Genomic DNA, 14,416 nt, shown 5'->3' with positions numbered 1-14,416 from the left:
AAATTGAAAAAGAAACATACTTTAAAGCTAATTGAAGGAATATCATCTTTGTAGTAAGTACCCAAACAACCTGTAGAACTGTGAGAGACACTTGATTTTTGCCACCTTAGCTCACTGCAGACAGTGCATTAAAAAAGCACAGTTACTGTGCTCAGCTTGGCTCTTCCTTCAGCTCAGCTTGGTACCCCCCATCTCCGCTCAGCTCAACTTGATGCCCCCTTCACCTCGGCACCCTGGGCGACTGCCCAGCTCGCCTACCTCTAAGGCCAGCTCTGGATGCATGTTTTTTTACACTGTGACAGAGTTGGTGGTATGATCCTTTCCTTTCCACCTAATAATGCTGTATTGTTATGCAATCTGGCAACAACACCATTGGGATATAGATGAACAAGTCACTACACTGGCCATCAGTGTTGGGTTATTCCACACAACGTGTGTTTTTAAACACACACCTTGTGTGTTTAAGGTGGATCTAAATCTCTTGGATAAAACTCTCCAGCTTTTCAAGATATGAGCACCTGAGAAATTGCTGTGTATTTTACAGAATTCTGTAGATAGTAGCAACTTCTATAAAGATTTATATCCACCTACTCCAACATGCTCAAGGAGGTTTCCAGCCGACAATACATACAATAAAATAGCAAATCATTAAAACAAAAATCATTAATTTTTAACAGATTAAAAAGATGATAATATTAAATAAAACAAAAACAAACACAGCAACTACTGGAGCAGATAGATATAGAATAATCAACAGAGATCTACATAGGAACATTCAACTTTTTAGTACTGAGCAAGTAAGTAAGTAAGTGGGAAAGTAGTATAAATCATGGAGTGGGGGGAGCTACAAGTAGTTGTGAGAAAAGATAGTGATAGGCTGTCGGATTTTATTATGTTTACTATTTCCTCAATTTTATTATGTTTACTATTTCCTCAATTTGCTTTAATATTATTTCAGGCCGATTAGACAAATATACCCTGAAGTCTTACAACTCGTTTCTAAGTAAGTTTACTCCTGCTGAGTTGAACAGGTCTTACTTCCTGGTAATTATGCTTAGGATTGCATTGCAGCCTTAATAGGTGTTAATGTTATTCAGTATTTACACATCTGTGTAGGTGAAAATAAACAGAAATAGACTTTTTATTGGACTTTGCACTCACTTCTAACTGATCTGAAAACTTGCTCTGGTGAAACACCTTGAGTGTTGGAACAAGGGGTGAATGACACAGGCATAATTGCCATCCTTTGTTATATATTACGTATCAAATACCATTATTCCTCTACAGAGCTCATGGTGAAATAGCCCATTTTACACTTGATATGCTTGATTTTGCAATAATAGTTCTCATATGATCTGTAAAGATACTTTAATGTAATATTTAATAACAATTCAATGCAACTTTCAAAAGTAATAAAATAAGATTTTAAAAAACTTTACACACAGAAGGGGCTGTACTTGTGCAGAAGCAGACTTCCTAGATGCTTGTAGAATCATGCGTGCAAATAGATGCTGCACACATCATTCCCCAGCTGACTCCAGATGCCAAGTTTGCATCATTGTAAGCAGCACAGCTGGAATCCCATTCAGCTTTTCAGGAAGAGTGGGGGCTGGATTTAGTGTCCCTTCGCCTTCCCTGGTAGACAGTTGATCAGCTGGATTTTTGCTTCCCTTATCACACTATGTGTGTGCAGTCCTGGCTGTCACATGTGCATCTTGTTGGATTTAGCCACTCTTTCATTTCAAGTTTTTAATCTCAAAGCAAGATGCAAACCCCTCCCCCAAAATAATCTTTAAATTCCTCTCTAAAATGGAACATAACGCTAGCAGATCCTGCTCTCCACAGATGACTTGCTGAAATGGAAGATGCCCTCCAGATGTTTTAGACAACAACTCCCAGCATTCCTGACCATTGCTGGCTGGGGTGATGGGAATTGAAGTCTCAAACATCTGGAGGACACCAAGTTGGAATAGGCTGCTCTAACCACTATGCAACGCTGGCTCTCGATGCAGCCCAGCTCCTCTTTATAGGAAATTAACCTAGTCCTATGTTTATACCCATGTAATTGCTGCTGTCATGTCTGTACGGCCCTCTCAGATGAATGTGAAAGGTGGTTTGTATGTGTGCATAAATGTCCTGCACAGGAATTCAGTAGGAATGGTGTCTCCTGCACATTTCTCTCCATCCTTTTAAATCAGGGGTATGCAACCTGTATCCTTCCAGATGTTTCTGCTTCCAACTCCCAACTTCCCACACCATTGGGTGTGCTAGCTAGGGTTGATGGAAACTGTAGGCCAAAACATCCGGAAGGCCACAAGTTGCCCACTCTTGCTTGAAATCATACAGAAGGAGTCTTGCTGAATGTCCCTCTTTTCTTTGATGTGAAATTGGTTGAGGCTTTTTCTATAGTAGCTGCCATCCCCTAGAATGTTCTGCCCATGGAATTTTTCCCCTTAAAATATTCCATGACTTTCCATTCCCCAAAAAGAGGTCTTCAAGGCAACTAAAAACATAATAAAACTAAAATCAATAAAACAATAGAAACAAAAAGCAGCAGCGGTGATAATAAATCAAGATCAGATAATTGTCTCCAAGAATGCCCTATTGCGAAGAGGGATCTTGGGAGACTTGAAACCCATACTTCCTAAGCGCATGTTTTGAGGCCAGTATGTGACTGAGTACTCATTATAATGGTAACTCTAAGTACGTTTATCTCACCTGGAAGCTCAATAATTATCCCTGAACATAGTTGTTAGGGTTCCCCTTATGACCTGGATGCCCTGAGTAACTCTTAAGGATCTCTTGCCTCCTTAAGAGTCCCGCCTGCCTTCTTTTAAACTTCCCCTTCCCAATAACATAGGTTTTAGGCCATAGACATGGGGTGATTGACTTTTCAGATACCTGGGTGTTAACCACAACAGTTTACTGGTAAATTAAAGCAGGCAAATTACAACTAAAGGTATTTACAGAATACAGCTGATACAGAAAGCATTAAGATAAAATAAAGGTCGCAAAAACCTAAGTTCCTCTACCTTAGCTGCACTTAGACCTCTCCAGGCTGCTTCTTCCTGCTCTGTCTTCCTGCTCTGGCCTTCCTGACTCTCTCTGTCTTCTTCCTCTTTCTGGTCTCTCTCCTTTTATATCCCCTCCTTCCCCCAAACTGAAAGTACTTTTCAAACCTGGAGAAATGAAACCTAACTCAGGAAAATGAAACCTAACCAGGGAAATGAAAGTACTCCTCTCAGAGATACCCCCCCCCAACAGAAAAACCCAGGCCTCTTCTGTAGGCCTGACCCTTTTCTATTCCTTGCCTCGGTAGGCCTCAAACCTTCATCATTTTTTTTTTTTTTTTTTTTGTATTTGGCTGAAAAGGCCTCAAGGAGGGTTTTGGCACTGGGGTTCAGGGATTAGTGCTGTGCTGTGATGATACCTTCATACACAAATGTTTCATGTACCTTTGCCCCAACAAGATCCTTGTTGAGAATTTCACACTGGATATTTCCTGACTTCACACAGCCCTTATTGTAACACTGATAACTTCACATGACTTGTCAGGAAAAGGGTCCCCATTTTCTAGAATGTTTTCTTTCATCTTTAAAACACTGGGAACCCCCAGTGGAGAGTAGCAATAAAGTCTGCAGGGAGTGTCTTTCGCAGGGGAAGGAGAAATGGGTGCACTTAATTAGGGTCTGGAGTTCTTGAGAAGCCTGGGCTATTCACTTTACTTTTCACACTGTTATCGCTCACACATCACCTAATAGAATGCAACTTTTGAATGACTTGGATTTTTGAACTGCACAAATATTCTTTTGGAACTGCAAATTTTGGGTCTGGTTGCGCTTTTGAAGAAGCACTAGAAAAGAACATTGGAACAATGTTTCTTTTAATTGACACCTAAAGGCAGAGAAAGATGGAGCTAGCCAGATCTCCGTTGGCAGGAAGTCCCACAGCCTGGATGGCACCACCGAAAAGGCCCTGCACCCATGCACCCACTAGTTGTGTCCCCACAATCATGATGGGACAGGGTGCAGGACTGCCTCTGAAGATACAGCTGTGCCAGCAAGTTCATATGAGTGATGGAAGTCGTCCTTTAAATATGTGGGACCCATACTGTTTACGGCTTTAAAGGTCAGCAACTCACCTCCCTGCTTTCTTTCCATTAGCTGACAAAAACATGTTTACACGTGAAAGCTTTTCTTGGTTACTAAGTTATTAGGGCTGCTTTACATCCTGTTATTTTAGCTGTATTTTTAATAGATTTGTACTAGTACATTTTGGGAGCAATCCTATGGCCGCTAGACAGCGGCTAGATGGCCACAGGATATGCTGCTTTCCGGTAACCGACCTCGGAGCCTGCGCTCTGAGGTCGGTTTCTGGAAAACTGATCTCACCCCACTTCCACGCTGAAAAGCCCTGTCCTCCGTGCTCGGAAGAGGAGCGCGGAGTGGCTGAAAAGGGGCATGGCTGGGGGCATTCCGGGACAGGAGAGCGGAACTGCGTGTATGACGCATCCTATGTGTCATCCGGCAGCCTCCTCTCCCGCTCGGACCTCTGCGGCTAGACAGCTGCAATTGGCTGTCTAGCAGAAAAAGCAGGGCAGGAGTGGTGCGGAGGGAATGATCCCCCCATGCTTCTCCTGCCTTGCTTTGGATAGGCGGTCGCCTCCGGGTTCGAAGGTGGCTTTCTATCTAGATAGGATTGTGCCCTTAATCTGTGTTTTTAAACAGGAGTTTGAATCTTTTATGCCACTTTGAACAATAGGGCCAAACAACACTACATTGTTCACAGTTGTTGTTTTTATTTTTTAAAAGTGTGTTTAAACTGGCCACTTTATTCAGAAAAAAAAAAGCTGCAGGGACCATGTTTTTCTGAACCCCTGTCTCCCATATACTACTATTTGCCCCTGAAGGTGTTTGCCTTTGGTGACAAATAATACAGTGCGCTGCTTTTGGAGTGCTTTTCAGCAGAAAATTGGTGTGAGTCCCCAGTATAGGTCAAGAGCCTGTTCTGAATCAGGACCCAATCCAAGGTGTGTGTGGGGGGTCTTCTTCAAAATAAAAGTGGCCAGTTTAAGCATGCTTTTTTAAAAGTGTGAATATTGTAACATATTGTTTGGCCTCTAGAAGAACACCGTCTCATATAGATGTGTAAACATTATTTATTATTACATTTATTATTAACATTTATATGCCACCCTATTTGCTAAAGGGGCATCAGGATGGTGCACAGCAATTTAAATCAATAAAACAGCCACATGCTTGGTTGGCTGTTTTGAGTATGATTCATACTGAGTACGAGGGATATATATGTGGCCACATCTTTATCAGCTTTTTAAAAAACCTTGAAAACCTTTCTATTTCAGTGTGCTTTTAAGCAATACACTGGGCTCAATTTTTAATAGCTCAAGCTTCTGCAGTGTTTTATTTTTTATTTATTTTTATCTAACTAGTTGAGCTGCAGTGTATAATATTTTTAGACTGCTGTTTTTAGTTTGGTGATGGTAATGAAATTTAGGGCGCAATCCTATGCATGTTTAGACAGAAAAAAAGTCTTACAACTCACAGCAGTCCCCAACCAGTACAGCTGGCTGGGGAACGCTGGGAATTGTAGGACTTTTTTCTGTCTAAACACACACAGAATTGTGCACTAAATTGTATGTTATGTTTTTAAATTGCTTATGTGAGAGCTTTGCCATGGGAGGGCTTTGCCCTGAAAGGCAGCAGATACAGTACATTATGGTTTGGATCCTTGGTTAGAGCAGACTCACTGAAATCTATAGGACTTACGTTAGTTCGGGAGCAATCCTACTGGAATAGGCAGCCGCCTCCAAACTCGGAGGTGACTGCCTATCCAATGCAGGGCAGGAGAAGCGCAGCGCAGAGGAAATTTTGGCTGTCTAGCCACGGGAAGTCGGAGCGGGGCAAGCAGCAGCTGGACAACAAGTTGGATGTGTCGTACCATCATTTCCAAGTTCCCTGCCCTGGCGTGCCCCCAGGAACGCCTTTTCGCCGCTCTGCTCCCCTCTTCTGTGTGCAGAGTGCGGGGCCATTCCGCGCTGCCTATGAGGCAGTGCAAGAGGGGGTGAAAGTCGGTTCTCAGGGAACCGACCTCAGAGTGCGGGCTCGGAGGTCGTTCCTGGGAACCGACCTATCCTATGGCTGTCTAGCTGCTGACTAGCGGCCATACGATTGCACCCTTAGTTAGTTAGTTATTTCAATGTACTAACTAAATAAGTAAATAAATAAAATTCGTGTTGGTTCAAAAGACAATGTAGTGGCCTATGTGGGAGGATCTCTTCTTCCCCATTTCTCCCAAACAGTTGACTAGTAAATGCTGATCATCTATTTGGGTAGGAGAAGGCAGAAGGGCATGATTCAACCAGACTCACACAGCCCTGCTGGATCAGTCAAAGGGTTCATCTACTAGTCCACCCATGTCGAGTTTATCAGTTCTTCAGTACCAATCGTCTTTGGAATTGCTTCCTTATTGCTATACTCTGGAGGAACCTTAAAAGCATACCATGCAGTACATGACCCCAAACATTTTCTTGTTCTATTATCTGCCTGCCCCAAAGCAAGAACATAAGAGCCATTCTGCATCAGACCAAGGGTCCATCTAGTCCAGCATTCTGTTCACACAGTGGCCAAGCTGCCCATGGGAAACCCAGAGCAGGCATGAGTGCAGCAGCACCCTTCCATCCATGTTCCCCAGCAACTGGTGTACATAGGCATACTGCCTCTGATACTGGAAACTAACCACTCTGCTCATCTTAAGGAAGAGTCATACAAACACATATATCACATGCTACTTTGGTTTTCCAGAATGATTCAGAGAAACTACAAAGCCTTTTGGGGAAGAAATTTATGCTAGCTTTTCCTATAGCTATGCAGGGGAATATTTGAATATGCAATACTTTTCTACATCTCTGAAATAGTTCTGTGTTAGAGCAGCTCCACTGTCACCTTCATGGGTATGCTAGTGTTACACAGGTGTTTCCTGCAGCAAACACATGAAGTGAGAACACCTGATGAGTATCCTTAGATATCTATATACATGTTTCAGGAAGCTAGCTGAAAGTAGAACTGTTAAGATAGAGTGGTTATTATTTTAGTCTACACACATGTCTCCGCTTCACCTTTTGGCATAATTTTTCACCTTTCCTAGCTCCCAGCTGGTCCACATCTGACTATCCAGGATATTTATCCAATCACAATAGGGTTAATGGAAACAAGAAAGGAAGTGATAAGGAAGAGGGGCATGAGTAATTGGGATGCAGGAGGGTCAGATGGTAGCAAAGGAGTAGGTAAGGCAGCCTTCCCTAATATGATATCCACCAGATGTTTTGGGCTACAGCTCCCACGATTCCAAGCCAGCAAGACCAATATATCATGCTGGGTGGGGATGAGCAGCACAACACATCTGGAAGGCACCAGGTTGGGAAAGGCTGAGATAAGGAAAAGTTAGGAAGTTCTTGAAAGATGTTCATGGATTTATGCAAAATATTTGATCCTTTATCAAAACCTCAGAAGGATTGTTTTTTGTTTTGAGGAGAGAGAGTAGGTTCCCCTCCTATTAACTCACTGGAAAAAGTTGTGATTCTCAAGCTGTACACACCTACATGCAGAGCGGTCTGCTGCCAACTGCTGTGGCGTTTGCCTTCTTCTAATCAGCCTCTGCTGGGGGCAAAGAATTCCGAGGCATCTCTACATTAGGTGAGATTGGGTCTTTTGGTTGCTTTTGATATAGAAATGGGCAGAATTACTCTGTCCAGAATTACCAGTCAGAAGCAGTTATCTGTTGCATCTCTGCATGAATAATTACTCTGGGTATGTGTCCTTCAAATCAGCAGGCATCCCCAGAACAGCTACTTGTGCAGAAAAATAGGTGTGGTCTCCTCCAAGGGTGACTAATCCTTATATTGCACAATGTATAAAATGTACAGCTTTTTAGCTGGAAGAACAAAAGGTGCCTCCAATTTTAATTTGGGGTGGTGGGCTCAGTGTGCTGCAATTCTCAGAAATCTTGGATACTCTGGCATAAATGGTCTCATCCTCTGTAGCACTCGGGGCCTCTGGTAGTATAATGTAAGCATTTGCTCTCTAGTCTATTGAGGTGCCTTTTTATACTTATTAATATTCTACTTCTGTTTTAACTTCTGAGTGTACATGCATAGGATTGTGCTGCATATCTATTTAACTGCACTGGCTCACCTACCCATTACCTGTGCCTTTTCCACCCTTCTTTCCACTCACTTCATTGCCTGCACAGTAAAATTTAGATTGTACATTCATCGGGGCAGGCACCAGTCTTATTGTGGTGTTATGCTATTGTACAATGTACATTGATGGTGCTATATAAAACAAACAATATAATTGGCTTGTTGTGGCTTTAAGAAACATTTGATCAAGTTTTGGTCTGCTTTATGCATATAAAATGACAAGCTGTTTCCAAAGGGAAAAAGGGAAAGGGAGCAGCACCTGAAGTCTGAATTGAGGTGCAGCTGTTCTTAATTCGTTGACAACCCAGTGCTAAACTGAACAATCATGTGATGTGGATCTTCACCAAGGGACACCTGCTAATTTAATCCACAGGCACAGAAGACATTTTTCTGCTGTTACCTGATGGATGCAGTATCCGTTTGCAAAGGTGGAATTTTCATTAAGGTTTAGGGGAACCACAAGCATGAAATCAAAGCCACCCATGTCAAATTTGGTCAGTGATGGTGGTGTTGTACTGTCACTTAAAAAAACCCACACTGGATTTTAAGCTATATACCTTGTAATGATTAGACTATGATGTACAACTAAGATAAAATTAACTGCCCAATCTGAAAACTGGAGGGATGTGGCGCATCAGCAGGGGACTGAAAACTATTTCAGATTTCTTAGTAGTATAGCCCCAAGCCCTGTGCAGGTGACAAATTCTGTGTGTGTGTGTGTGTGTGTGTGTGTGTGTGTACAATTATGCTGAATTTCAAATCCTTCTTTGGTACACAAGATGCAGCTCTAAAATTACTGCTGAAAGAGACCAGGAGAAATTGCTGTTTAACCTTTCTGATGACTGATCTCCTTGTATCCTCCCCACCCCACATGCTTGGTACATTGACTTTTCCCCCTCAGCTGTCTCTGAGAATTTGTAGCAAATTATTTTTATAAACTTTTCCTGAAAAAGCTTGGAAAGACCAAGCAAGGAGAAGGCGCCCTGCCTTTCCCTGCTCCCCCATCTTAAAACCTAGGAAGCTGCTAGACAGTAGCTGAGGCCTTGACTTTTAAGGCGTGGATGCTCAGTGTCCATTGTTACCAGGGAGTGTAGAAAATTGAGTTCCTAATGCATCTTGGCTGAATTCATTAAGAAGAGAAGGATCAGAAACTCAATTTCACAGGCTTCCCAGTTGCAGTGAGCACTTCAGAGCATGCAAAGAAGAGTCCATTAGCATTGAAGCATTACACAAGGGCTTCTACTGTTACCACAGAAGTCTTCCACACCAACTCACTGTGATGCCACCCTCCTTCACCAGGGTACATTTTGAGAAAGTGACCAGGCCGCTGTTGCCAGGGTGAGTCATTATGAGGTGGGCTTGAACGTCAGGAAGGTGAACCTTGCTCATAATAGTTCATGGTTTTCCAGACCCTACTACCAGTGACCTTCCTGCAATTCTAAATGTTGGTCACTAATTGACATTAATAGATAATCTACTACAACTCTATTTACTGAGGTACAAATAGGATGGAGCAGAGATGCTATCAATCATACATTAAAGATGGAGTGATGCTCCCTGTGGTTGTAATTCTATGCATATGCAACTCCTAAAATAATTGGGGCCCACTTCTGAGCAGATGGAGCCTGAGTTGCTCAAGTCCTAGGGAGGAGATAAAATGTGTAAATTTATTCTCCTGACTCTGAAAAGTTTTGTGTCCACACACACAAAACCTAAAAGTATCCCTTGTGGATTTTCCGCTTTTCCCGATGTGCGTCATTTCCTTGGTATTAGCAGAACTACTCAAACGTATAAAAACTTCCTGGTAAGAGACTTAAGGGGAACGAAGTTATCTTTCATTCAATTGTGTAGTGAAACCCTATGCATGTTTCCCCAGAAGTATGTTTTAAGACTGCAGCCTGAGAGCCCCAGCCTGAGAGCCCCAACCGAGTGGTTTCAGATGCACCCTTCCTTCTGTCAGAAGGCGCACTTCTGCGGTGCTTTGTCTTTGGTTCAATTTATGCAAAGTGCAGCATTGCTGCTCCTTGAAATGTAAGTATGGATTCATGTTTAGTGGCTTGGCATGTGGATCTGGAAATTTTCATTGTGCTGGCATAATCCCTTTTCCTTAGTTCTTTTCTGTGGCATGAGGGAAATCCCCAGACACAAACATGGGTTTTCTCCTTTACCTTGCCAGACAGTGGAGGAATGAGAAGTCTAATCCTATGTCAAAAAGAAAGAATACACCAAGACAGGCAGAAATTATTTCAAGCTCTGGAAGAGCAGTTGCAGGATGCAAGGAGGGAGGCGGTGGGCTCTCCCACACTGGAGGCATTCAAGATGAGGCTGGACAGCCACCTGTCAGGGATGCTCTGACTTGGATTCCTGCACTGAGCAGGGGGTTGGACTCGATGGCCTTGTAGGCCCCTTCCAACCCTACTATTCTATGATTCTAAGAAGGGAAGTACAGGGTATTTTAATCAAAAAATTATCAGGCATAGAGAACAGCTACTAACAAACAGCTTATAGATGTACAGACCAGCTGTTTATGGTTCTATTTCACATGCCCACCACACTGCTGTTCCTTGTGTGCATACTGGGCCTTACCAAGCTCCCTTGCTGGATTGTGTACAGTTCCCACAGTAGGTTCTATGCATGGTTAGAACACATCTGATAATATCCTCAGATTTAAGTTAGTTAAATTGTGAATTGAATGAAACAAGTGCTTATTAGTCAGTTAATGTAAAATATTCTTGAGGAGCATGGCTTGCTGTCTCACCTTAGTTCTGGCCCGGGGCATGAAGTGTGAAAGCCTGACACCTAGCTAACACCAATGCAAGAGCAAGGCAGGTACTCATAGACCAGTGGTGGCAAACTAGAATAGGCTGGGGAGCCAATGGGCTGGATGGGGTCAGTGTGCGTGGTTATGCCACTGATGTCATTGCCCTGCTCTTTTTGCCTTTCTCTGAGCTGAAAAAGGTGTGCATTTCTGTGCCTCCCTAAGCACAGAGAAGGGGACTTGGCTGATGCTGGGAGGAGCAGATGCTGTCCAAATCCCTGGCTTCATGCAGTGCACATCATTTCCATGGGGGGGACAGCATGCACCACATGAAGCCACTCAGCCAAGTCCCCCACCACCTACATCCTCACTGTTATTGCCAACCTCAGATTGGAGATAATAGTGGAGATTCCTCCAGTGGGATTCTTCCAAGGGGCAGGGCTTGAAGGCCAAGCCCTGCCCCTTCGAGGAACCCAAGGAGGTTTTGCGGGCTGGATATGGAATCTCATAGGCCAAAGGTTCCACTTCCCTGTTATAGACTTTCCCATTGATTCACATCTTACGTTATCAGACAAAATGAAGCTGGTGTTGGTGACTGTGTTAATTTTAGGATTAGCTGAACTTTTCAATGTCAAGATGAACTCATACTTTTTTCCCCACAAATTAATTGCACATGCCAAAATTTCATGTCACTGGGCTGGATTGATTTTATACCCATGGACATTTGCTTCCACTGTACTACTACAACTAGGAGAAATATTAATGGATTCCTACAAGCTTGTCCAGACTTTGCATTGGAGATAGCAGAAACAATACTTGCCTCCCCAATTAAGCCTCAATTCCTGGAAGAGGTGTAAGGACAAGTGGAAGTTAACTACATAGTAGTCACCCACAGAATCCACCTGATACTTGTAACTGATCATAATGTAAAGTATGTTATAACTGCTCCTGAGCCCTAGTGGAATCTAAAGCACATATTTTCCAGTACAGGAAATTTGGGGAATGGACTGCAACTTTTATAAAGCACTAAATATAACTGTTGTATTTTTAGAAATGGGCATGCAGGCGATATTAGAGAATATTAATTAACTAGTCAGCCATGAGTTGTTTTTTTAAAAAATTAATTATTACCATTACTGAATAAGCAATGTATAGTGTATATGGAGTCTGCTCAAAACCCTGCTGCGATTCTCCCCTATAACGTTATTTTAATATATTTGTGTAAAGCAGTTTTGAATTTGAAAAGGATACTTAGCCATTTTAGCAATCATGAAAAAGGAAGACATTTTAAAAATTGCCTGTTTCCTCCATGCTGTAACAACAACCAAACTGCATTTTATTAATGCTTTAAACAATGCCACATGCAGTTTGTTAAAAGGATGTAAATGCATTTTCCTGCACTGTGTGTACAGATAAAGGAAGAATAGTGGGTTAAAAAAAGATACAGTACCTTTGGAATAGGGAACTGGCATTCACCCGAGCAATAATAGGCATCAAAAGATTTGGGAGAAATAATCCATTCACTCCAGCCAATATCAGCAAAATCCACTTTGAGATAGCGCCGTGCACAGTATCTCGGCTCATTCCACTGCTTCCTCCTTGCCTTTTTAAGGGTCTGCTCATCAAACTGGAGCGTCTGACTTTTCTGATGGTTGCTTTTTCTCTGCTTTTTCTTGTTCTTTGCCCTCTCTGCCAGTCGTGGCTGGAGTGTTTTGTAGTGCTTCCTCTCCTCCCATCCTTCGTCTTCACTGTACTGATACTCAGCACCCGGAAGCTCATTGTTCTGCAAAGGCAACAGAACACTGGTGGAGCGTTTTTGCCGCCGTTCATTCCGGCCATTTTTCGAATGGCTGTCTAATTTTGGGAAACTCCCAGGCAGGGGATTATGGTGCCCTTGCAAGCTAGAAACAACACTCTCTGGTTCTGAAATGGCAGAGTCATTTGCATAAACAAGGATGTATGGTTCATAACTGGGATGCATGCCCTTCCAGGGGTGTTGGCCAACAGAGGCCATTTTGACTCCAATAAGCAAGTCATCATTTTGCTTTGCCTTACTCAAGACATGAGTAATGTTCTTCCACTGCCAAGAAAGGACATCTCTATAAGCAGTGGAGATGTTGACTGAGTAATGTCCCAGGGTCCGAGTGTGGTTTCCTGATGAAGGAAAACTCAACAGCGAGAGACTAATCTGAGTGTCAGTTTTCCTATGCCCATGACGAGAACAGCCCTTAAGTTGAGGACAATTTGTGCTACCATTCTGAAGATCTCCAACATAGTAATGCAACAGAGCTGACAAGATGTTTTCAGACTTTGTGAGGGAGGTCAGATTGAAAACATGCACTTCTTTGTTGCCAGGGATCCCTAGGAGAACAAAAATATTTACATGAGGAGATAGGTCAGACCTGCTTGTTGTTCTTGTACTTTTATAAGTCAGTGTAATGCAAATTTCCCCCTTAATTACAACAGATGTTCACACATTGCCTTTAATGGATTGAAATCAGTATATCAATAAAACAGAACTTGAGCTGATTAATTGGCAAGGATGAATTTTCATCAATGGGACTAAGATTGAAGGACACGTTTGCTTTTGCTCTGGTGTTTTCTTGGAATGAAAAAGAAAACATGGAAAAGTGTCCCTATTTCTAACAAGGAGTAGATACTTTTGTGTATTGTTAGATTGCAAATTCTCACACTTCTTTCAAAATATGCTCAAATAGGCATCTAATATTCATGATTTGGGAGGATCATATAAACCATCTTGGGTTCCTTTGAGGGAAAAAAGGCGGGATATAAATGTATTAATAATAATAAAATGAATTTACTTACTCCAACCAATTAATTATTTAATCGATTACAAACCAGTTAGGGCACAAGCCTATGGGGATAGGCAGCTACCTCCAAACTCAGAGGCAACTGCCTATTCAATGCAGGGCAGAAGAAGCATAGAGGGGATTGTTCCCTCCATGCTTCTCCTGCCCTGCATTTCGGCTATCTATCTGAAGGAAGGCGGAGCGGGGGAGGAGGCTGCCAGACAACACATAGGATGTGTCGTACTGGCATTTCCACCTTCCCTGCCCCGGAACGCCTCCTGGAATGCCCCATTTTGGCTGCTCTGCGTTCCTCTTCCAAGCGCAAAGTTCAGGACTGTTCCGCGCTGCCTGCGAGGCAGAGCGTGGGCTCCGAGGTCGGTTCCCAGAAAATCAGATATCCTATGGCCATCTAGCTGCCGATTAGTGGCCATAGAATTGCTCCCTTAATCATTATTCAATGCACAGTCTTATTATTTATTACATAAGAGCATAAGAAGAGCCATGCTGGATCAGACCAAGGCTCCATCTAGTCTAGCATTCTGTTTGCACAGTGGACAACCAGCTGTCGACCAGGAACCCACAAGCAGGGCATGAGCGCAACAGCACCACCCACCCATGTTCCCCAGCAAC

At 42.8% G+C, this 14,416-nt stretch overlaps 1 protein-coding gene across 1 annotated transcript in view; it reads right to left on the bottom strand.

Annotated features, from left to right (window-relative positions):
* Window positions 1–14,416, bottom strand: part of BMP3 (bone morphogenetic protein 3) — a 43,236-nt gene that overhangs the window by 881 nt on the left and 27,939 nt on the right. Inside the window, exon 2 of the mRNA XM_084855447.1 lies at window positions 12,427–13,337. Within this exon, the coding sequence (XP_084711573.1) occupies window positions 12,427–13,337 (911 nt within the window). The remainder of the gene's footprint in view (window positions 1–12,426; window positions 13,338–14,416) is intronic.

This window comes from Heloderma suspectum, chromosome 5 (genome assembly GCF_057233095.1).
Source record: "Heloderma suspectum isolate Gila_16-S chromosome 5, 16-S_ref, whole genome shotgun sequence".
Taxonomy (NCBI): domain Eukaryota; kingdom Metazoa; phylum Chordata; class Lepidosauria; order Squamata; family Helodermatidae; genus Heloderma; species Heloderma suspectum.
Note: the sequence above shows the minus strand (reverse complement) of the source record. Positions and strands in the feature narration are given on the sequence as shown.